This window comes from Acinonyx jubatus, chromosome B4, assembly GCF_027475565.1.
Source record: "Acinonyx jubatus isolate Ajub_Pintada_27869175 chromosome B4, VMU_Ajub_asm_v1.0, whole genome shotgun sequence".
Classification (NCBI taxonomy): domain Eukaryota; kingdom Metazoa; phylum Chordata; class Mammalia; order Carnivora; family Felidae; genus Acinonyx; species Acinonyx jubatus.
The window spans coordinates 22,718,765-22,742,950 of record NC_069387.1 but is presented as its reverse complement, the minus strand read 5'-3'; the positions used below and the strand labels follow the sequence as shown (position 1 = coordinate 22,742,950).

General features: G+C 43.3%; 1 protein-coding gene across 3 annotated transcripts in view; it reads left to right on the top strand.

The window, feature by feature from the left end:
- Window positions 1–11,959: 11,959 nt before the first annotated feature.
- PRTFDC1 (phosphoribosyl transferase domain containing 1) overlaps window positions 11,960–24,186 on the top strand; it is a 98,695-nt gene continuing 86,468 nt past the window's right edge. The window contains exons 1-2 of one of the 3 annotated variants that reach the window (XM_027073663.2): window positions 11,960–12,213; window positions 22,343–22,449. In XM_027073663.2, the coding sequence (XP_026929464.1) occupies window positions 12,166–12,213; window positions 22,343–22,449 (155 nt within the window). In that variant the 5' untranslated portion in view covers window positions 11,960–12,165. Of the gene's footprint in view, window positions 12,214–19,283; window positions 19,307–22,342; window positions 22,450–24,186 lie in introns of those variants that run through there. The other 2 variants (XM_027073662.2, XM_053225405.1) reach the window with 2 other exon arrangements.

Here is a 24,186-nt window from a genome sequence, read left to right as displayed (position 1 = left end):
TTAGTTTCAGGTGTACAACACAGTGATTCGACGTCTCCATACATTATGCGATGCTCACTACAACTGCAGCTACCGTGTGTCACCCTTACGGTGTCATTGCAATATCATTGGCTGTGTTTGCACATATTTCATTTTTCTTCTCCAATTACAAGGGTGACATACATGCAAATTGCATAAAAGACATATTCAAGTTTCTTTTGCTATTTTCTAGACATCTCTGGGGAGGGGGGTGTTCATTCATACTCCCTTGGGAGTGTGTTTGAAACTTATTCTGGAGAAAGAACGGTGAATCTGCATATGTTCTGTAAACCTTTTATCTGAAGGTTCCGATCACTAGGCGTTCGGGCACCTTCCAGTTGATACAATTCCCACTAAATGCAAGAAAGGAGACTAGGTTTCAGATGGTCGGGTGGCTGAGGAATTAGTTTCTTTATTTTGTATCTGGTATGTTCACATATATAGCCATTAAATGCAGCAAACGTATATGCCCATGACTTGCCAGTGGGCTCGCAGCTCATTAGTGAAGGAGGAAGAAGATGAGGAAGATTCATTAGTGAATGAGGAAGAAGGGTTGTTCCAGAAGAAAACCCAAAATGTACAAGGTAGGGCAGTAGCAATAATTAGAACTTATCTAGACGGGTCTGAGCACCTCTCGGTGGAAGTATCCTGACCACCTGTCAGGAACCTGCCCCATCCTAGATTAATTTCACAGAGAACTTAATTGTTTATATGCGTAGACATCTAAGCACTTGGCAATTTAACGAAACCACTTCAAGTAGTGATAAATTGAAAGATCACTCTTTTAATTTTTTGGAAACATGTGAACTTGATTTTCTACAAACCTGCAAGGTGGTGGTGATCTTTCCGTAGTGCTGGGACTCAGCATTGGGGCTAAGCAAGTATGCGAGGGCTGTGGCTCCAAAGAGCCTGGGCATGTACAAGGAATAGACACAGCAGAGGGAAAGGAAAGGGAGGGAGGAAAATGAGAGTAACGTTGACAATCATCACGATGCTAATGTAACCATCACAACAATCCCATCAGTAAATCATGGTAATTCTCATTTTTCACTGGGAGGAACGGAGTCTTGGGCTCATGAGTCCGAAGGTCAACGTAAATTGGCAGAGGCAGGGCACAGGCTTCAGAGCTGTGACTCCTGACTCCAGGTTTGCCTGTGAGAACAGGTGGGCTCACCCATGCAGGGGCTTGTTCAACATAGCCTGCACAGCTCTATATTAAAGACAGGTGTAAGAAAAGAAGATCACTTCCAGATTCTGCTGTAAGCCTTGTGAATTCAAATAATTAGTACTTTGGGAGTGTCTGGTGGCTCAGTCGGTTAAGCCTCTGGCTCTTGGTTTTGGCTCAGGTCACGATCTTGCAGTTCATGAGTTTGAGCCCCGCATTGGGCTCTGCACTGACAGCCCAGAGCCTACTTAGGATTCTCTCTCTCCCTCTCTCTCTTCCCCTACTCTGCTTGCTCTCTCTCAAAATAAATACATGAATTTTAAAAAGTTAAAATATTAGTACTTTGGGGGCACCTGGGTGGCTCAGTTAGTTAAGCATCTGACTCCTGATTTCTGCTCAGGTCATGATCCCGAGGTTCGTGAGATCGAGTCCCGCGTTGGGCTCTGCGCTGGTGGTGTGGAGCCTGCTTGGGATTCTCTCTCTCCCTCTCCTTCTGCCCCTCTCCTGCTTGTGCATGCAGGCTTTCTTGTTCTCTCTCTCTCGAAAATAAATAAATAAGCTTAAAAACATGAATACTTTGGACAGTCTTGAATGTATGGGTCATCCTCCCCCTGAGACTCATCTTTCTTTATATTAAATGGAAAGAATTTTTTAAAACTTTTTTAATGTTTATTTTTGAGAGACAGAGACAGAGAGAGAGAGACAGAGTTCAAGAAGCACAAACTGCGAGATCATGACCTGAGCCGAAGTTGGATGCTTAACCAACTGAGCCACCCAGGTGCCCCTCAAGTGGAAAGCATCTTAATGAACCTTAGGGCTCTATTAATATTATAAACTCAAATTCCTATTTTGAAGGACTAGGAGAAAATGAAAACTGATCGAGTCAATGAGAAAAATTGTAGAAACCAAGTTTTGGTTTTGCTTTTTGGCCCAAACTTTGATGTGTTTCTCTGTGTTGGAGACATAGTCAGTGTTTTCTTGATGTCTGGTTATGTTTCTCTATTCCAGGAAGCATGAAAGAGAAAAAACTCTCCCTCAAACTTTTCTCACATTATGCCACAGCCAAGAGGGCTATTAACATCCATGGGTCTGTTGGCTATCGGCTACCCATTTTCCTTTACCTCTTCAAAATAGAGTAGGAGACAGTTGAGGCCAGTATAAGAGCAGTTCTTCTAGGACATTGATTCCTCACCGGGAACAATTGGGCTCCCACCTGCTGGGAGGGGTGTTTGTTACTCTCTGGAAATATTTTTAACTACCACAACTGGGACTGCTACATCCTACACGACGAAGACTGATTCCTCCTCAATGTCAATATTGCTAACGTTGAGAAACCCTGGTCTAAGTCCAGATAAAATGCATGAGAATTGACCCACCAGGACACTGCCACTGGTGGTCTTTTAGGCCTTCAAACCTAAGGAATCTCACTGCAGTGGAGTTGCCTAGAGCTTTCTGACAGGTGGAGAAGGAACATCTTTCCTGCATTCTCCATTAGTTTTCAAAGTTCATCGAATGAGTTTAGATAATTACTTCTACCATCTCCTTTCTGGTTTTCTCATTACACGAAAGTAACCTGGCTTTTGAGAAATTTCGCTACTTTGTTGTACATCGCTTTTCGTAGTCTGATTGTAAAGCCAGAGTTTCCCTTTTATATATATATATATATATATATATATATATATATATATATATATGAAGGAGAAAATGTGGAAGAAGATTTGGAGAAACTTTTCCAAAAATGTCCCATCTCTCTAAGAATAGGAGAAATCATTGAAAACCTATGTTTTAGGTTTTCTGTATTAATACAAAGAGGGTTTCTAAATAAATGCCCAAATGACAACTTCTGTACCAATTCTCAACATTTATCATTTTTAAGAGTCTACTATTTTTAAAAACAATGCAATCCAGGGGCACCTGGGTGGCTCAGTCGGTTCAGCGTCTGACTCTGGCTCAGGTCATGATCTCGCAGTTCCTGAGTTCGAGCCCCTCATCGGACTCTGTGTTGAGCCTGCTTCAATTTCTGTGTCTCCCCATCTCTCTACCCTCACCCCCTGCCTCAAAGATAAATAAACATTAGAAAAAATGCAATCCAGTTGATTAGACCACTGCACCAGACCCAGGATATGTGCCTAAATCAAGAACTTAGAAACACAGATTACTTTTAAGACTTAAAAAAATAGTGAAAAAGAAGGCAAAAAGGTCCCAGATAACAAACAAGTCATAACATACAAGGTAACACGACGTGGCTGTCAAGGTGAAAAGGTAATGATACAGAGTTCAGGTGTGACATTTATCACATTGAAGACTGTCTATACCACTTAAGATTTGGCAGAATCCCCAGACGGTCAGAAAAGCCTGACTCACTTATCTCTCCTTCCTGTATTCTCTGTAAAAGGTGACCTGGGTGTATATTTTGTGGCCAAATGTGCAGAATGCACTGAGGTATCTGGGCTTGAAAGGCCAGTGACGTCAATCCTAGGTTGAGAAGGAAATTATTTCTCAGGTAAGCATTTGGCCTTTAGCATACAAACTAGATTCTTCTAATCTCCAATTCCTTGGAATGGCCCTAAGTTAAAGGTGTGTTAAAATGTTTCACCTTTGTGACTTTGAGGACTGGTTGGCATTTCTGTGTTTCGTATGAACTGAAGAGAACCTGAAGGTTATTTCTCCAGCCAGGAACAAAGTCTGATAATGTCCATGTTGGTCTGAGCTTCGAGTTTAAGAGGCTCCTGATCGTTTGGCTGAGCCAAGAAATAGTGGAGAATTTGGGGTAAAGTGAGGACCAAACCAAGAAAGCCACTGGCCGCAGTAACTGAATAGCATCTCAAATGGCCTACAAAAACAGAGCTCTGCTTCACCCAAGTACTAAATGCAAATGCCCACTTCTGCACAAAGGGTCACCTTTTCACTATGAGACCTTCCCAGTTGTTCCTTACAGAAACACTGTGAAAAATGGTGAAGATTTTTTTTTTTTTTAATTAAGTAGGCTCCACACCCAACATGGGGCTTGAGCTCACAACCCTGAGATCAAGAGTCACATGCTCTACTGACTGAGCCAGTCAGGCATCCCTAAATGATTTTTCAGTTTGGTCCATTTATACTTATTCTTTAGATATAAACTATAGATATTGAGATTAGTGATGCATTTATGTTTGAGAAAAGCTTATTCGAAGTATATTAATACACTTTGAAGTTCACTTTTACTGTTATCCTTCATATTCCAAAGATTAAAATCATTAAATCAAGCTAATTGTTTTCTTTCTAATGTAAAATTTAAAAATATAAAAAATAGGCTTCTTAATTAAGAACCCATCATTCTTGGTGCTCATTAAACAGAAGCTTTTCCTGTAGGTTATTTTTGCTTTACACACACACACACACACACACACGCACACACACACAATACATATGTAGAACAAATTGATAACACAGTTTTGAAGGAAAATGTTAGCTCATTTACATGAAAAAACTTTTATAGATTGTAGGTTTATTAATTCAAAACTCTTCAACTGATCCATTTATTAATGTAGAAGTTCCACTGACTAGAAATTCCATTTAAAATTATTCTATTTTGATAATAGATGAAATGTCCTAGGCACTCCTGAGGTACTCAGTATTTTGAATACCTTATTTTATCCAAGCTTCACAATGACGTTAAGAAGTAGGAACTAACATTATCTTCAATGAACAGATGCAGAAACTAAGGCAAAGAAGTTAAGAAACTTGCCCAAGGTCAGCCGGTAGGTGGTGAGGTATGATTTTAAAGCTGACTTTGCCTGACTGGGAGCCAAAAGCCTGAAACAGAGCACCATAAACTTTTCATTAGTCTAGGTATTACTTTATGGACTATGACAATAAAAGCACCTTGTTTTAAAGTAATCTTTAGTTAAAAATTAATCACATATTCAAACTGACTTTTCTCATTAGTTCTCATTGCTAAGCTTCTAACATACGTTAACTAACACCCTTTTCCTCAAACCTCAAAGTGTTTTTGCAGTAAAATTTTACTCAATTTCAGTTAAAAATTGTATAAAGCTTACTATAATTTTCCATCGAAGAGAGACATTAATATTGGAAGCTAAATTTAGCAATATATATCAAGAGCCTTAAAATATTTATACCTTCTAACTTAGAAACTCCATTTCTGGAGAATTTATCCTCCAGAAATGGTTAAAATGCATATAAATGTTTTATTACAAACATATTTATTTGTATATACTTCTGAAATCAAAATTTGGAAGTGATAAAAACATATTGGAGAATGGCTAAATAAATGTTGGCATTGCCGTTTCAAGTGATGTTTACACAGCATTTGTTAGACCATGGAAAAACACTTGTGTTATGTGTTTATTTTGCTTCAAGTGTAAAACAGAGAAGTGAAGTGTAGAAATACAGAGCAAGCATTTAGCCACAACTATGTCAGATACTTTCTAGAGTCGCAAATTGGAAGACCCCAGAACATGTTTAAAATGCCTTCATGTTTTACTTCTATTCTTCCAAATGTTCTGATTTAAAATTACTTGCACATACTAAATTTGAAATGGAAAAATGTATTTGGATATTCTTTTTAAAAAGTTACAGGTCAGCAAGATGGCAGACTGGGAGGTCTCTTGCTCATAACCCCCACAACGACAATAATTTGGCAGATATCCTGGGATACAAACGCCTCTGTGGAAGCTCTGGATCCAGGCTGGAGGTTATGAAGCCCTGGTGGAGCCCAAGACCATTTGGAGAAAGCAGGCCGACACCCACAGGGCGGACTCAACAGCCATGTACCTGGCTACAGACCCAGAAACAGCCCTGTGGACTTGCTACAGCCCTGTTTGGGGCTCGTCCTGCCACCAGCGCCATGCCAAGGGACACGGGAAGAGTCACACCCTCTGGGAATCAGATTCAGCTTGCCATGAATCCTACAGGTACAGCTGAGGCAGTGAGTATAGTAAAGAGATTCCTAGTGAGAAAACAAAAAGAACTCAGTGCCTTCGAGTACAAACCACAGGACTATTAATGTGAGTGCTGCAGTAGATGTCCATTGTCCTGGATATGATAGAGACCTCCTCGGAAATACCAAGAGCCCAGCATGCCCACACCCAGTGTAACTTGCTATATCCCATGCCAACTTTGCTTACTGGTTCATCTGGATAGTCTCTATGCTGGCAATGTCAAAAACAATTGTCTTTGAAACCCACCACACTATCGTTAAGAGAGACCAAAGGGAATTGATGCGGTGAGATGGCGTTCTCTTTTCGCTACTCAGAAAGTTGATCTTGTTCACAAGCTGGGGGGGAAGAACGAAGGCATGAATGGGGGTGGGGTAAGTTCCTTGTCTTGTAGGACTATGCAGAGTTTCGTGTCAACTTGAAAGGCAGTACAGAGAGGCGGCCTTGCGAAAGGCTTCAGCCATGTCTATTTAAGTTTTTATTGCATATTTTAAAAAAGAAAAACATAGCAATAAATCGTTTGAAAACAATGCTGTATTGAAATACTTAGTTCTTTCAGTGTATCTTTAAGACCACATAAAACCTCTTACTGAGAGATAATATTAAATGTATCAATTTGGGGCACCTGGGTGACTCAGTCGGTTGTGCTTCCAACTTCAGCTCAGGTCATGATCTCGTGGATTGTGGGTTTGAGCCCCCAGTCAGGCTCTGTGCTGACAGCTCCGAGCCTGGAGCCTGCTTCAGATTCTGTGTCTCCCCATCTCTCCTCCCCTCCCCTGCTAGCGCTCTGTCTCTCTCTGTCTCTCAAAAATAAATAAATCTTCAAAAAAAATTTTTTTAAGCATGAATTTAAATATTTCATGATAGTGTAATTTTAAAAACCTTTTATAAAACACCCCTGCTAAGGTTTCCATGGTCAAAAAAGTTAGGGAAACACTGCATTTTGCTAAAGTCTTCTTGAATATTGACAGTACATGTTGGCATATTACAAGCTCTGAGAAGTTCCACAAGATAGAAGTGTGTTTAACTTTACTTATCTCATTATTTCTCCAGCCTAATGAATTACAACCTCATCTTTTTCAAATATAAAGACAAGCGACACAAAACACACCTTGGGAGGTATTGCTTTAGGTATGCCAGTGTCCAATCTCTTTTTCTTTCTCAGTCTCCTCCCTCCCATGAGAGAACTCCAGGCCTCAAGCCACACCTCCCCAACCTCTTTCCCAAGCTCCCCCTACTTCCTTTCTAAAATACAATCCAGAAATTGGCAATAACTGGAGTAGTTCCTGGGTTCTTGCCCGTGAGTATAAGACATCTATGCTGATCAAAAGAGGGTCTACGTACAGTTAAGAGAATAAACAGCTTGGTTCCAATTCCAGGTGGTCTTCAGCCTCCCCACATGAGCCAAAGTTTAAGGAGATCTCCTTGGTCTGGGGTTTTTTATTTATTTATTTTTATTTTTTTGAAGTGGACTTCTTTTCATCAGAAACTCAGCACTGGCTGAGGCACCAATTAATTTTGCATAAACTGCTACGGCACCATCAGATGCTAATCCGTTCATTCATAACCACAAGGTATTGTGTTAGGGTCATGTACATGACTTGTGCCTCCAGCCCTGTGGATTTATTTAGTGCTTAGCCTCCAGTTCCTGCAGCTGTGTCCTTTCAATGACTGCTTTATGGTGGCCAAGAGAGTTGAGGTCGGCTGCCAGGACTCTGAGATCTGGAAGGACACATGGACACATTATTCTTTTACTCTGAAGCTATCCGATTCCTGTTCCGGTCAGATGGGGAGATAGTGGGAGAATATCTCTGAGGCAGCCCAGCACTTAGTGTTGATGATATTACTCATGCCTGACATTATTGCAAAAAAAGCAGGCTTAAATCTACCCATAGTGGGTTCTTCCATGGAAGGTTAATTACTAATGAAAGTGTAATCATACAAAACATAATTCTGAATGTAGCTCCTGGCTTTCTTTGTAAGAACTACTATGGAGCCATTATTTCCTTTACTCTAAGACTACACATTGGATCCAGTCTGCTTCAAACAAGAGGCCATGAAAGAGGGCTTACTATGCTAATTGAATACTAATGAAGCTCTTGCTTAAGTTGTTTTGTGTTACAATTATTTGCAACTATATTTCTTCTGGATTTATGTAAAGGGGAAAAATACGTCAAAGGTAGCAAGATTCTTAGCCTGAGTATTTGGGAGAAAGTATCTTGCCACTTTTTCTTCTGTTCTTGCAACATTTATAAAGGGTTTTGTGCAGCACTAAGGAAAAGCAAAATATCATCATCATTATTACTGGCCTTTGTCCACAGTGGATTTCATCCAGATTCTAACCAGTGACTCTGTGACTAACAATCTGAGTCACTAAGTTTCATATGTTTATGTATTTCAACACAATTCCCAGGCTGAGAGTTTTTTTTTTTAATTTATTTTCATGTTTCAGGGCTCAGAAGAAATAAATGCCATTCTGTATTTTTGAATCCAGGGTTACTGAGCGACAGACTCTAAAGCAACTCAGTGCAAGGATTGAATTGCTCCTTCCGTAACAGGTTAGTATTGGCAAAAGTTTAAAAACCACCAAAGTGTCAAAAAATCAGTATGTACTTTTAGGACAAAAGTCTTTTAGCCTAGTGGAGAATTCAGGTGCCTATAAATATTTGTGTGTTTACCATGGTAGCAGTACAAGATAATCTCAGAATTTAAAATGCAGGGAACATACAACTAAAAGGTGATACAGAGAATGACAGGCAAACTCAAGTATGGTCACTGGTTGTTAACTTCACAAAGATGTACCTCTTTAATCTTACAGCTCCTTCAAGGAAATACCAGAAAATGGACAGTCCGAGCTAAAAATACCCTTTTTGTGTGGAAAATTCCATTATTTTAATAATTTTCTCATTCCCTTATCCATTCGCACACCAGCCCCAACTTCTCCAGATTGGTCATGTCACACCCCTCTTAAAAAGGCAAGTACCTTGCCATTTCCAGATCTACCAACTTTACAAGCATTTGCTCATACATTTTCACAGCATCTCAGATCAATGACACCTTACAGGCTCACAGGATTTGTCTAAGATTCTCTTCATGTCATCTTAGGTTAATCTCATCATTATATGCAATAGAGCAAATGATGCATCGCCCTCTCCTATAGATGAGCATATTAAGGCATATTATATTGATGTCATTGGCTCAGCCTCACTGGCTAAGATCATATGGATTGTTAGTAAAAAAATAGAATCTTATTCCAAAGCTCTTCCACTCGACACGCAGCAGAAATTTGAGATTTAAAAAGAATTTTTGCCTCTAAATTCTCATAATGCAAGATTGAGAATTAAGCCTGGACGGATGAGCTGTTATTCTTGGATATCGGTCCTTGCAATTACTATTTATGATATCACACATTGTATCTTATTACATTAAGGCTGTCCAAAGTACCAAAGTATAATTAGATCACACAAAATGTTATCAAAATATAACAAGATAATAAATTTACTTTTTGAAATGATTTGTTTAAAAAAATGGTACATTTAAAAACCGGAAGAAAGAAATCTAACCAGTTTGTGTCAACTTTTATATTGCTTATTATAATTTCTCCCAAGTTCTTCCTGGAAAGTTCATTAATCAATTATATTTGAAATCTCATCCTCTTCTTTTCTACTCCCTTTCACTTTAAGTCAATGCAATACATCCTGGAATACTCTTGATTTGCAATACCCAAGTCTGGAAACCACTAACCACATGTGGCCATTGAAAACTTTAAATGTGGCTACTTCAAACTGAGATGTGCTGTAAGCATAACATACACACTGGAGTTCAAATATTATGAAAAAGTGAATAAACATGTCGCAATAAAGGTTGAAGTGATGTTTTTTCTATTGATTTAAATAAAATGACTTGTTAAAATTAAAAAACAATGATTTGTTCCTCATGCCTCAAAAAAATAATTTGGTCTTCTTAGAATAGTCCTATACAGGTCTATACAGCAAGTTCTTGAGCGTACATTCATAAGGTTCCTGTTGTCATTCAAGCAAGTTATATTTTTTTCACTGTGATCCTCTTTGGTTTTACATCTGAATTAATGGTCTTTGTAAGGAAAGATTTATGGACAGTTTTTCTTCCATCTTCCACAGTGTCTGAGCTGGGCTCAGAGTTGTTCCTTCTTGATTTCTGTCTAGCAGCTACACCTATCATTTGTTTTGAGGTTCTTGCCCCTAATCTGGCCCGTGCACCCACACTGAGCCTCTTATGGGTGAATTTGATTTTGACTTTGCAGCAGTAAGAGACAAAGTGGGATATTTTAAAGCATGCTTGGAGAACCACCTGCATTACATTCATCTGACAGCCTTGGTAAGCATGGATTCCCACCCACGGCTTCTCCAGATAACTTGCCTGGTGGGGATGGGGGCGCTGGGGGTGGGGGGGGCGGAGAAAGCGGGGAGTGCTGGCGTGAAATTGCCTTAACTTGCTCCCCAAGGGAGTGTTGTGAACCCTGAAGTTTGACCACACCGTAATGACAGTACCTTTCAGTTTCCTGAAAGGTTTAGTGACGTTGGTTGTGTAGATACTTCCTGGGTTTGGTTTTCGACAATGCCAATGAAAGGTAGACTTTCACCTTTGGGAAAAGAGGTGAGAGGCACACTATAAAAAACGGCCTGAACCAGGACCTCTGACAAGTACTGAGCGGAAAATGTTTACTCATGCACTAGGAAAAGGTATCACCCAGTTCATAGGGGCCAGTGGGCAAGCCTGGTGCCCAGTCTTGGGGACCCAGGGTGCTGTCTTCCTTCCTCTGCGCTGGCATCTGGGAAAGCCTAACAAACAGTGCTCAGCACGGCCACGTCTGAATGACTAATAGTTTTCCAACCTAGAGCGACATCAACTGATTATTATTTTCCCCTCAAACCAGGCAAAATCAGCATTCCTCTCCCTGACGTGTGCCAGAACCCGAGCATGAGCAAAATAGTCTTTTGGAGAGAGAGGGCTGAGTCTGAGAACTGTGTCCAGCTCAGGGCTTCAAACCCAAAGAGGGGCTGCAAAGCACGCGACGGGACTGCAGAAACCAGGGGAATGAATATATATATGCAAGGAAAGCGGAGACTCTGAGGAATGGACAAAGAACCGGCACATTCGGTTGTGGGGAGGCTGGGATTAGGGGTTCAATTAACAAAAGATTCATAAAAGAGGCTGTCGAATCTGAGAGCGATTGCTGTTAACCGCAAACCGAAAGCGTTAGAATCTGATCAGATGGTCTCACAAAAGTGGCAAAGTGGATAATCTGTCAAGAATCTCTCTTTTCCGCATGAATGCGGTGAAGGAAAGACCCTACTTGGAATTCCAGATCCCAAACTTTGGGCTCTGGCCGGGGTGAAAACAATCACAGGGCTCTTGCAAACTCCGGGCTTGGCGGTTCGAGGATTTAAAAACACACATTTGGGTTAGTTTCGTCCACAGCCATGCTTGGAGAACATCCCACATCGCAGACTCTTTGACGGATTCGCTTGGGATGAAGAGCGCGTAAAAAATTAGCAGGAACGATTCAACGACATTGTTCGCTTGAAAGCTGGGACCGCAGCCTTGGGGAGGCGGGGGCCTTGAGAACACTTTCTCTTCCTGTAAAATTCCAGCCGCGGGCAGCCGGGTCCGCCCGAGTCCCAGCGGGGAGCAGGCGGCGGGGCTCCGGGGCTCGCAGACGGGCGGCGGCCGCGAGGGACGCGCCCCGGGCCCGCGCTCAGGTGGAGCGCGCGCGGCTCCGCAGCTGCGCCCCGCGCCGCCGCCCTGCGCTCCCCGCCGCCGCCCGCGCCCCGGGACCCGCCGGGGAGGGGCCGGGCGGGGGGGACGCGGCGGCCGAGGCGCTGGAGCCGCGCCAGACGCGGGGTCCGCGGCGCGCGGTCCTTCTCCGCCGGATGGCCCGGGGCGGGGCGGCCTCGTCCCCGTCCCCAGCCGGGTCCCTAGTCCCATCCCCCTCCCAGCCCTCGGCTCTCCCAGATCCTTCCCCCGCGCCCTTCTTTCCTTCCCGCTTTCCCCGGGAGAAACATGGCCGGGAGCAGCGAGGAGGCGCCAGACTACGGGCGAGGCGTCGTGGTAAATGCAAACTCCCGATTTCTGGGCTGAGTCGTGCGCTCCCCGCTCTCTCCCCTCCCCTCCCCTCCCCTCCCCTTCCTTCTTGGCTCCCTCCTTTTAGATTAAATGCTTGAAATGCATTCGGGTGAAATGCAAGCGGGCCACGGCTTTGTTCTCCCGTCCCGGCTCGGATCGCTTCCATACTCTCCTCCCAGCCGCCCCTCCCCGCGCCCGTCCTGACCCCACACTTAACAGCCCTTCACCCCGCGTTCTCAGTGTCCCGCCTCCGCGTCCCCTCCCCTCCACCCCCCAACTCGGGCCAGGAATCCAATACAATAGCGCTAAGGCTGTGCGGTGCCGGGTTCCCACTCCTGCTAGCCACCAGGAGTCACCTTTGGGAGCAGGGCGGGTCTGTGAAGACCCCCGCGTGCTGCTCTTGTGGGCCCCCTTCCCTTTGTGCTTCCTCCTGACCCTTCCACGGCAGGCTTTAGGTTTTGTTTTCCAAAAGGATACTGAGGATTCTCGAGGGCAGCTAGGAAATAAAGTAGCTCAAATGGACGGAATTTGAACTTTGAAACGTGGGCTGGGACGCTGGGGTCTTTGCAGGAGCTTGACACAGGCTAGTGCCTCTGGAGCCTCAGTTGCCTTGTCTACAAACGGGAGACAGGGCATGCTGGACCTTTGAGCGAATTGGAGAGGTTGGTTGTATGCAAAATATCTATCTAGTAGTGTGTCCGCATGGGAGGATGTGGGATGATGGGTTCCCAGACTAGAGCCTCTTTATGCCTGGAAATCCCTCAAAAAGTCCATCAGAGGGTACCCATCTCTCAGTGCCCTGGAATCAAATCTGGTCTTACCCTGAGGCCACTGGCCTCCACTCCCACATCCTGTCCAGAATGGTTTCTATAGAAGGTGGTGGGTTTTACTGTATCAGGTTTAACAATGGTGAGGGTGGAGAGTGTGCCTAACTTGCTACATTAACATTCCCTTTTCCCCAGAAATCTGTGGTAGTCACAGATAAGGCATCTGTGACTATGCATGGATCCTTGGAGTAAAGAGGGTTGGGGAAGGAAACCCCACATGCCCACATAGAACTTATCAGGCTGAAATGTGTTGCTCAGTTCTTAATTTAGCAGCAGGACTTTTCCATCTTATTTTTATTTTTTATGTTTTTCAAGTAGGCTCCATGCCCAACATGGGGTTTGAACTCACAGACCCTGAGATCAAGAGTAAGATGTTCTACTGACTGAGCCAGCCAGGTGCTCCAGGACCTTTCCATCTAAGGATGAGGAGTTCATTTATTTAATCACTCTACACCTGTTGACTGTCCTGCAGGATTCCAGCCGGTGTTCTAGGCTCTAGGGATACAGCAGGGAACACAAAGCCCTGTCTTCATGGGGCTCACATTCTAGAGAAGGGACATAAGTAAGCAAATACGTAAAGAAGATGAGCTCACATAGTGACTTGTGCGATGAAAAGAAGAGCGGGTAATGAGACACAGAGTGATTGGAGGAGGGCTGGGGAGCACTGCTTTTGCTCAGGTGGTCAGGATGGCCTCTTGGCAGTGATATTTGAGCCATGACCTGAAGGGTGAGTAGGAGGTAACCATGTGAAAACTCAGAAGAAGAGATACAGGGCATACTGGTTGCAAAGAAACCATTGTATCCTGACAAGAAATCATCACACCCAATTTATGCTTTAAAAAAAAAAAAATCACTCTGGTTGCCATGGAGAGAACAGTCAAGCCTGGGGTGTGGGGAAGGAATGAAAATATAAAAAAGGAAACAAGTTCAATTCTGGACAAATTGAGTCTGTAAGGCCTACAGGTCAAGATGCACTGCAGGCAATTTGAAATTCATTTTTACAATTGAAGAGAGTGATTGGATAGACTTGGAAATCATCAGAAAATAGAAAAATATCTGATGCTTGGAGTGGATAGGGAAGCCCCCAGAAAATAGAAAAAACATCTGATACTTGGAGTGGATAGGGATGCCCCTTGAAAATGGGGGGAAAAATCATAAACTGTTGTTACGGGTAGAAATCTGGAAAGCCCCCAATGTAAGAGGCAGAGTGTCCAGGAGAAGTCCGATAAAGAGACCAAGAATGAATAGCAAAGTCCGAGAGAACAGAGAGGGTGATAGGTGTCTAGGGAACAGAGTTTTTTTGGGGGGGGCAGGTAGGGGGGCCATTAAGAGTGTCAGATACTGCAGACAGAGCAAATGGGATAAAGACCGAAAGAGGCCATTGTATTTAACAATGACAAAGCCATTAGCAGTGAGGATCATTTAAACAACCATCCCATCAGTTAGAATGGCTACAATATAGTACTTCTATTTAATAACATATACTCTGAAAAAGGAATTAGGTAAATTTATATGACAAATAAGATAGGCAGATTGTTTAAATGTAAAAAGCAAATGATGGAACAGTATAAATAGCCCATTCTCTTAGTATCAGAAGAAGCTCTCTGGGAAGCAAGATAATCTTGTGAAAGCTGGAGGGAGGCAGTGAGAGGGTCTCACGAGAGGTTGGAAACGACATGTAATGGGGATAGCCCTGGCATTGATGCCATTTTCTCCAGTAGAACTCGGGATAGTTAGATTAACTCAAGTTGGAAACAGGTAGGGAAGGCAAATTCAGAGTGAGTTCAATGTGCTGATGAAGCCCATGATATCTAGGGTAGAGAGGAAAGGCAAAGCTCAGAAGAGTATAGATACAGGAAAAAGAGAGCCCTCAGGATGATTGCAAAAAATAAAAGGGAAGATTTAGTACTAGTGAAAGAAGAGGGGGCAGGTATTAGTAGCAAGAATTTATTGAGCACTTACTTTGTAGTTTTCCTGTGTTATTTGTTTGCTCCTTGCCGATCTGTGACATAGGAGTATAATCTCTGTTTACAGAGGAGGAAATGGAGGCACAGAGATTAAGTAAATCAGTCACGTAACTCGCAAATGACAGAAGCAAGATTTGAAGTCAGGTTTTACTCACTGTGCTTCATAAAAAGCTGTGATTTCAGTGAAGTACTTCAGAGGTGGGATTGGTCTGGAAGACTGGATTATGCTAATCTGGAATAAAGGTGTAGTAATTTGGGTTAAGGCAGGTGAAGGAGCCACAAGACAGAGTGGCTAGTAGGATGATCAAGGCAGGTTTGGGGGCTGTCTGGAAATGAGGTGGACGAGAATATTCTCAGTTGGTAGAAACTGTGATAAAGATGACAAGGGGCATAGAGCCAGATGACTTAAGCGTAAAAGAAGTATGGTTTGTGCAAGAGAAGGGAATATTAAGAGATTTAAGATGCCTTTTGCCTACAGATGACTTTCAGGTGAATTGGGGAGATAGGACGTTAGTAGATTATTAACAATAAGTGGTAGTGGGGCGCCTGGGTGGCTCAGTCGGTTAAGCGTCCAACTTCGGCTCAGGTCATGACCTCAGGATTCGTAAATTCAAGTCCCGCATCCAGCTGTCTGCTGTCCGCACAGAGCCCGCTTCAGATCCTCTCTCTCCCTCTTTCCCTGCCCTTCCCCTATTCACTTGCAATCTCTCTCAGAAAATAAACAAACATTAAAAAACAACAACAACAACAATTAGTGGTAGCATATGTGAAGCCAAATAAACAATATAGACCCTGAGTTCAGAAACTTTGCTCAGGAGTGACTGGTCGCTTGATCTGGACCTAGTAAGGTCACCCGCCCATGGTTGGTACATCCTTGTTACTTCGCAGGGAGAGATAAAGATCTCTACCCATCTGGCCTTTTGAGATCAGGTTCTTAGATAGGTTTTGTTTTTTACCAAAGCATTATCGAGAGAATCATAGTACCTACACAGTGAGTTTGGAAGGAATAAGGAGAAGAGAAAAATCCAAAATGATTGTGGTATTTCTGTCATGGGTGGCTCCCACCTACCCCACCCCACCAAAGAATGGGGGCAGTATTGGAGATAAGTAATCAGATAATGCATCTACAACACAACTTTACTAGGTCGGGGCCAAACCCCCCACAGAAGAGGAAGGCAATGCGTGTGATATAAGGTATGAAGGTATTATTTGGTCTGTCGAGTCCCGTTTATTCTTCTGGTAGCAGAACCTGGAGCCCTTCTTTTAGGAAACTGCTTTTACACATTTTCTCCGTGTGTGTTGTGATGCCTCCATCACTGCCCGCCTCCTTCCCTGGACCGGTCAACGTTTGTGTGTGAGATTCTTGGAAGCAGAGCGGAGGGATGAGACTCCTTTCCTCTCTGACAGTTGAGGGGTAGATGTGAGCCTAAAAATTGGCAGCAACCATGGTCACTGCCTGAAGGAGAGAGTGGGGCCTAGGGTGTGGGGCTCAGAGGCCGAGAGGAGCAGGGATTTGCTTTTTGTATACGTTTCCAAACTATTTTTCTCCCTGGGGGAGAAACTTGAAAAATGGTGCAAGGCATGTTTTCGGCAAAAAATTATTTTTATTGATTTAGAAGTTTCTCAATATATCTTCAGATGAGAAAAAAGAGAACCCAAGTGAGTTCCGGATTTAAATTTTGTATAAAATGGCTCAGTTAGTGTGTTTGTCGCTTCCCCAGCTTAGCCATGTTTTCTGCCTTTGAACAGAGAACGCATTGTTCTGAATAAACTTAGAGCATATTATCTGCGATACTGAAACTATTTAAAGATTTCTTGTTTTGATTTTTTGAAAAGCAGATGAATAACATAATTATCTGCAGTTCGTAGCAGTCTCCATTCCTTCAGATTTAGGACTTCTTTGCAATGCAATTTGCATGCACCATTAAGAATTACAAGGGATAAGCCAGTAGTTTCTCTCTCTCTCTCTTTGTAAACAGCATATTACTTTTTTTTCCTCATCATAAGTGTAGTCTTTAATCCCCATCACCTATTTCACCCATTCTCCCCACCCACCTCCCATCTGTTAACCATCAGTTTGTTCTCTATAATTAAGAATCTGTTTCTTGATTTCTCTCTCTCTTTTCCCTTTGCTTGTTTGTTTCTTAAAGTCCACACATGAATGAGATCATATGGTTATTTGTCTTTCTCTGACTTATTTTGCTTAGTGTTATACTCTCTAGCTCCATCCATGTTGTTGCAAATGGTAAGATTTCATTTTTTTTTTTTACGGCGGAATAACATTCGTTTGTATATGTGTATATACCTCATCTTCTTTATCCACTCATCTATTGATACATACTTGGGATGCTTCCATAGTTTGGCTATTGTAGATAATGCTGCTATGAACATCAGGGTGCACGTATCCCTTTGTTTTTGTACTTTTTTGGTAAATACCCTGTAGAATGATTCCTGGATCCTATGGTATTTTTAATACTTTTAATATTTTGAGGAACTTCCATACTGTTTTGCACAATGGCTGCTCCAGTTTGCATTCCCACCAGCAGTGCACGAGGGTTCCTCTTTTTCCACATCCTTGCCAACATCTGTTGTTTGTACACCAGTAATTTCTTTATCTCTAGTTGCCTTTTATCTCAACAAGGAAAACACACTGAGACACAGAATTAAAGCCCCCAAGGTCTCACAGCTATACACCCATCTTCACATGTACGGGACTTCTAAGTCCATATGCTTGACCACTACTCCATGCTGCCTCTGAGCTACGAATTATCATGACAGCTCTTATGAAAAGGTTGGTTTTGTCATTTGCTTATCATTATTTTCTCCTCCTCCTCCTCCTCCCCCTCCTCCTCCTCCTTCTTCTTCTCCTCTTCCTCCTCCTCCTTCTTCTTATTCCTCTCCTCCTCCTCCTCCTCCTCCTCCTCCTCCTCCTCCTCCTCCTCCTTCTTCTTCTTCTTCTTCTTCTTCTTCTTCTTCTTCTTCTTCTTTTTCTTCTTCTTATCTTCTCCCTCTCCTCCTCCCCATCTTTCTCCCCCTCCTCCTCCTTCCCTTTCCCCTTCCTCCTCCTCTCCTTCTCCTCTTCCTCCTCCTCCTCCTCCTCCTTCTTCTTCTTCTTCTTCTTCTTCTTCTTCTTCTTCTTCTTCTTCTTCTTCTTCTTCTTCTCCCTCTCCTCCTCCTCCTCTTCTTCACCCTCCTCCTCCTTCTTATTGTTATTCCCCTTCTTCTCCTCCTTCTCTTCTTCCCCCTCCTCCTCCTCTTCCTCCTTCTTCTTCTTCTTCTTCTTCTTCTTCTTCTTCTTCACCACCTCCTCCTCCTCCCACCTCTTTCTCCCCCTCCTCCTCCTCCTCCTTCCCTTACCCCTTTCCCCTTCCTCCTCCTCCTCCTCTTCTTCTTCTCCCTCTCCTCCTCCCCACCTTTTTTCCCCCTCCTCCTCCTTCTTCCCTTTCCCCTTCCTCCTCTTCTTCTTCTTCTTCTTCTTCTTCTTCTTCTTCTTCTTCTTCTCCTCTTTCTTCTTCTCCTTCTTCTTAAGTAGGCTTCAGGCCCAGCACAGAGTTTACTTCAGGGCTTGAACTCACAATCCTGATATCAGGACCTGAGCTGAGATCAAAAGTTGGATGCTGAACTGACTGAGCCACCCAGGCACCCCTTTTTTGATCTTTTTGGTATCATTTATTAGGCACTTATTCACCAGGAAAGGTCCTAGGAACTCTAAGATCTGTTCTATCTTTCTTTCTCTCTCTCTCTCTTTTGTTTTTCTTTATTTGTTTTAAACAATAGACATGTATTTCTCATAGTTCTGGAGGCTACAAGTCCAACATCAAGGTGCTGCCTGATTTCATTCCTGGTTAAGACAGTCTTGCTGACTTGTATGTGGCTGCCTTCCTATTCATCTCTTTGTGTCCACACATGGCAGAGAGAGAGAGAGGTAGAGGGAGGGTGGGAGGGAGAGAGAGAGAAAAAAAAACAGAAAAAGATCACTAGAGATCTCATTATTTTTCTCTTATAAGAGCACTGATTCCATCACAAAGGCTCCGCCCTCATGACCTAATGGCTTCCAAAAGGCCCCACCTCCTAATGTCATCGTAATGCTTCAACATATGACTTTTAGGGGGGCATAATTCAGTCCATCGTATCGTAGAGGCAGCTTCTTTGCAGTAACCTTCCAATGGGGTTGTTCCTACCTGCTTTGAAGACTCTCCATTCTCTGTTAATCCTCACCCCAGCCCTGTCCAGAGGTTTTATTGTGTCTTATTTAAAGGAAGCGGCAACAGAGTCTCAGACAGGGTGAGTACTTTCTCTAGCATCACAGCCGAGTAAGCGTCAGAGCTAAGGTCTAGAACACAGAGAGGAATGTAGGCTCTGAGATGCAGCCAGAGCAGGGGGGCAGTAAAGGATTTGCATGGTTGGAAGAATGGGCTCTGAAGACCACTAGTGAATGATGCCACCACCTGGAAGGTTCCAGGGAGTGGAGTGGGTAAGCGTGTGTGGTCTGGAAGGGGAGCCGGAAAATGCCGTGCACTTGAATGATCACCCTGGGGCCTCATGCTGGTTGGGGTTCTTACCTGGCCTTTACTGTGGCTTGCCAGAGGATCTTCTGGAGGCTCCTCACATACAGCTAGTGTTTAGGCTCTGACAGGGGCCTGTGGTGTTAGTGGTTACAGCAGGCCCAGGGAGTTCTCAGGGCTGGAAAACAGAGCTGCTCTGTGCAAATTCAACAGTTGCACGCAGCCAATTTGCTGATAGAAGCAGAGCAAATGTGATACTTTTCAAATATGCAGATGACACACACCATTTGGCTAACAATCTGCCGGTGGTAGATGTGAATTCCCAGAGCCTTGAATAGCGGTGCTCTGTATTACAAGGAGACAAACCAAGACAAATCAGTTTGGGCTGGAGCTCAGGTAGGATTGGGTAGTCTGCGGGTGGAGAATGTGTCATTCGTTAACTCGTTGAACATTTTTGAGCACGTACTATATTCCAGATCCGTGTCCTGAGCGCTGGGGTGTCAACAGTGAATCAGACAGAGTCTCTGTCAGAAGGCACTAACGTTCTAGTTGGGGGAGATAAGACAGAACACAGAGAGACATCCATGTGTCACATCCAGTGGGAATATGTGCTGTGAAGGAAAGTAAAGCTGGGTAAAAGGGATACAGCGATGAGTAGGAAGGAAGGGGGTGCTATTTTATGTAGGTGATCGGGTAAGGCCTCTCTGTGAAGGTGACATTTAAATGGAGACTGGAAGGAAGTGAAGTGTAAACCATGTAGAAATCTGGGGGAAGACTACTGTAGGCAAGAGAAATAGCAGGTGTTGGTGCAGGAGCATGCTTGGCATTTTCAAGGATCAGCAAGAAGAATGTGGCTGAAGCAGAGTGAAGGAGGAAGGGAATCCCTGCAGACGAGTCAGAGAGGTAGCTCCTGTGGGCCACAGTGAAGACTCTGGATTGTGCTCAGAGGGAAATGGGAAGCCCTTGGGAGATTAGCAGAAGACAGCCATGATATGATGTGCCTTTTTATTTTTTTTATTTTTTTTAAATTTTTTTTTCAACGTTTATTTATTTTTGGGACAGAGAGAGACAGAGCATGAACGGGGGAGGGGCAGAGAGAGAGGGAGACACAGAATCGGAAACAGGCTCCAGGCTCCGAGCCATCAGCCCAGAGCCCGACACGGGGCTCGAACTCACGGACGGCGAGATCGTGACCTGGCTGAAGTCGGACGCTTAACCGACTGCGCCACCCAGGCGCCCCATGATGTGCCTTTTTAAATGAGCGCTCCAGCTGCCCTCTTGGAATGGGGTGGAGGTGCCAACGTGGAAGCAGGGAGGCAAGCCTAACAACTATGGCAATGGTCCCAGAGAAATGATGGTGGCATGGACCGGGAGGCAGCAGTCGGGATGCTGAGAGCTGGTCCTGGCTGAATTTTGAAGGAATTGATCATGGGATTTGCTAATGGGTTTCGTGAGGGAACGAAAGAAAGAAGCCAACAACAACTCCAACATTTTGACCTGAGCAAGTAGAAAAATAAGTTGTCCTTTGCTAAGATAGGGAAGGGATAAATTTGGAAGAAAATGCCATGAGTTTGGTTTGGCTGGCATTCCTGAACCCAGAACTGGAGTGGGAGTGGGTGGGGGCTGGACCATAAGTTGCCCTTTCAAAACCTGAGCTAAGATTTTGAGTCTTGGATGAGGAGGATGGAAAGTAGGGGGACATCCCAGCATTAAATGAAGTAAATGAGTTCTATAACAGGTAAGACTGAGTGAGTCAGAGGCTAGAAGAGGCAGGAGTCTTCTCAAGGAGCCTGAATGAGAGCCTTTAAAAAGACAGAGAGCTACAAGGAGCCCATTTACAAAGAGTTTGGGAGGAAAAATCAGAGAGCAGGCACAGTCAGCAAGGCTTCCAGAAGGAAGTGGGGCCTGACCTGAGCTTCTGTGGAGGAGGCTGAGCTTGAGATACAGAGGAAGAGGGGGAAAGAAAGGGGCATGCGGGTGCAAGACAGACACATGCACAGAACCCAGAGAGCTGCGAAGGGTCACAACTTGATAGAAGACCCCTCTGAGGATGGGAAGGCGATGGTTTCAGGCATTTGGCTGGGAAATTAGGATGGCTGTGCATTATGAAAGCTTAAAGCTGAAGAGAGGAGTCTGACAGAAACGTGCAGGAGTCATTAAAGAATACGAACCTGCAATACAGCTATGCAATGAGTTCAGTGCTAACACGTCCCTGTTGCATCCTTTCTCGATGATCTGAAAGTAACAGTAACTCACTCTTCACCTTCATTTTCTCTCCCACATCTTCACTTTTCTAACCATACAAGTTGCACAACCAGTGCTCAGCAAGAGTGGGATTTGCTGGCACTCTGTCCACTACATGAATAGGCAGTTTCTGGAGCAGTTTTTCCCACTAGGACCGGCTGGAGTTCCATATTAATATAATTATGAACATAGTGTTACTTATAGTCATATACGATGTAACGTAGACATAAATTCTGTATTTACACATATCCGCTCTTACAAACACTGCTATCAGGTGAGCCGTAAGACAGTAAGTTGATATTTTGTCGTATATATAACCCGCCAAAAGTTAGGAATGGAATTCTCCGTTCATTTCAGGACTAGATTCTTTATCAGTTTTCGTGAAACAAATTTCCCACTGATCTTGTCATAGGTTGACAGAATGTAATTTAATGTCGTATTGATCGTCAGACCTTTTCTCTGTTTTCAATATTATTCTTTTTGTTCCAAATGATCCTCTTTTTTGTTTATTTATGCTTTAAAAATAAATTTCCAATGAAAAATATTGTAACCGAAGTAATTTGATTTGCAGATTACGGATGACTGGCCAGGATATGACTTGAATTTATTCACGTATCCACAGCACTATTATGGAGATTTGGAGTATGTCCTCATACCTCATGGCATCGTTGTGGACAGGTGAGTGTTATTTCTTGGCGTCAGTCTTGGTCCTGTGCTGGCTGGCCCTCTCTTGTGTGAATCATACAATACACTTTACACCCCTCCTCCTGAGTCTCTCTCACATAGAGGCAGACAGAGCTTTTATAGGACAGAGCATTTGGAATAAAATGAATCTCTATTTTGACTGAATTGTTTACCTGGACATTTCAGGGGAAATGGTAAGAATATATATAAGTAGCAGCCTCAAAATAACAATGCCTTGTGCAAACTGGTAACAAAAAAAAAAAGGATTTGGGAAAGCATTGCTCTTTTTGGGGGAGGGGAAGCATTGCTCTTTACCTGAGGACCTCTGTCTTACATTTTGTCACAGACTCTTGAGTTAACCTGGAATAATTAACAGGTGAACTTTGCCTTCGTAGGACACACCCTTAAAGCCCAGGCTTTTCCTGCAACTAGCATTTAGCTGGGATCAGGCAACGTATCACAGATCGGCCAGTCTGTGCACGATTATGTTTTCCAGGCAGTGGTAATATTTTGGGAATAGGAATATTTTCAGCTTAAAAATATCTGCACAGCACTATTTCTAGAATACTATTTCCAGTTCTTTCTGACCATCCTGTGTAGATATTCTTTAGCCCCTTCTTAGCCAGTTGCTTTTCCAAAAGACAACATTTTCTCTCCTGTTCTAAGCCCCTAAGTCACCATTTGTTTCTTGGTTTTCAGAGAGCCTCCTCCACTTGAGTCTGCCGTAAGCATCAGGATTTAAAGGTCATATACCCCGTTTCACAGAACCGCTTAATGCCCAAGCTATTACCTTTCCATGTACCTCTCATTTCTTGTGCAAAGATCAAATACATAAACCTTCACATGTATATGGAAAGCAAGCCTCATAGATTTCACGGTGCACTCCCAGGAACACAGAGGTTCTTCAGACACCCAGAAATGGGGGTGGGAGAGGCACCAGGGAATAGGAGCAAATTGAAACTTTGGACTCCCCACCCCTTATTTTTCCTTAAACCAGAGTACTTTTGCCTCTATTTTAAAAAATCTGTTCTATTCTTCCGAGTTAATATTTAACTTTATGAAATAAGTCCTTAGCCAAAGTAAAGTATGAAAACACAAGACAGTCACATTCCCAGGATATTATCTTTCCATCAATTCCTGTCTGTAAGCAAAAGGAAATGTCATTCTTTTCTCCAAGATTTTTCCATTGGATAAGACCTGCATATCGCATGTTCTCTCAAACTATAGTATATTATTAAAATAAGGTCTAGTTTGGAGTTTCTTGTGGCCTAACATGGCTGTCCGTGGAATACAAGCCCCAGTCTTCAGAAGGAACAAAATGTTCTGTGATCAAATAAACTTGGGAAATTTTGCATCTCCCGAATGGCCAGATCTCCCTGATGGCAATTCACATTAAAGATATGGAAATTCCTGCAAAAAAAGGAAAAACAAAAGGGAAGGAAATTTGCTTGACTTTAACAATTACACCAACTTTTGTTGTGCAGTAAAACACTTGTATTCAGTTTCCCTCTTAACAATTCAGAGCCATTTTTCCCTTAACACGGGTTTGAGAACCCTCTGGTTTAAACAAATTCCTGCTTTTCCCACCTTAATTTTGTATCTTTAGTTAATTGCATCCTGATCTAGTACAAGATTGAGTCCTGGTAAGGTTACCCAAAGCCAGTCCCCAGTACAGGAGACTTACCCACTGAAGTCGTTAGATGCAATTTCTTGAGGCACCTGGGTGTCTCA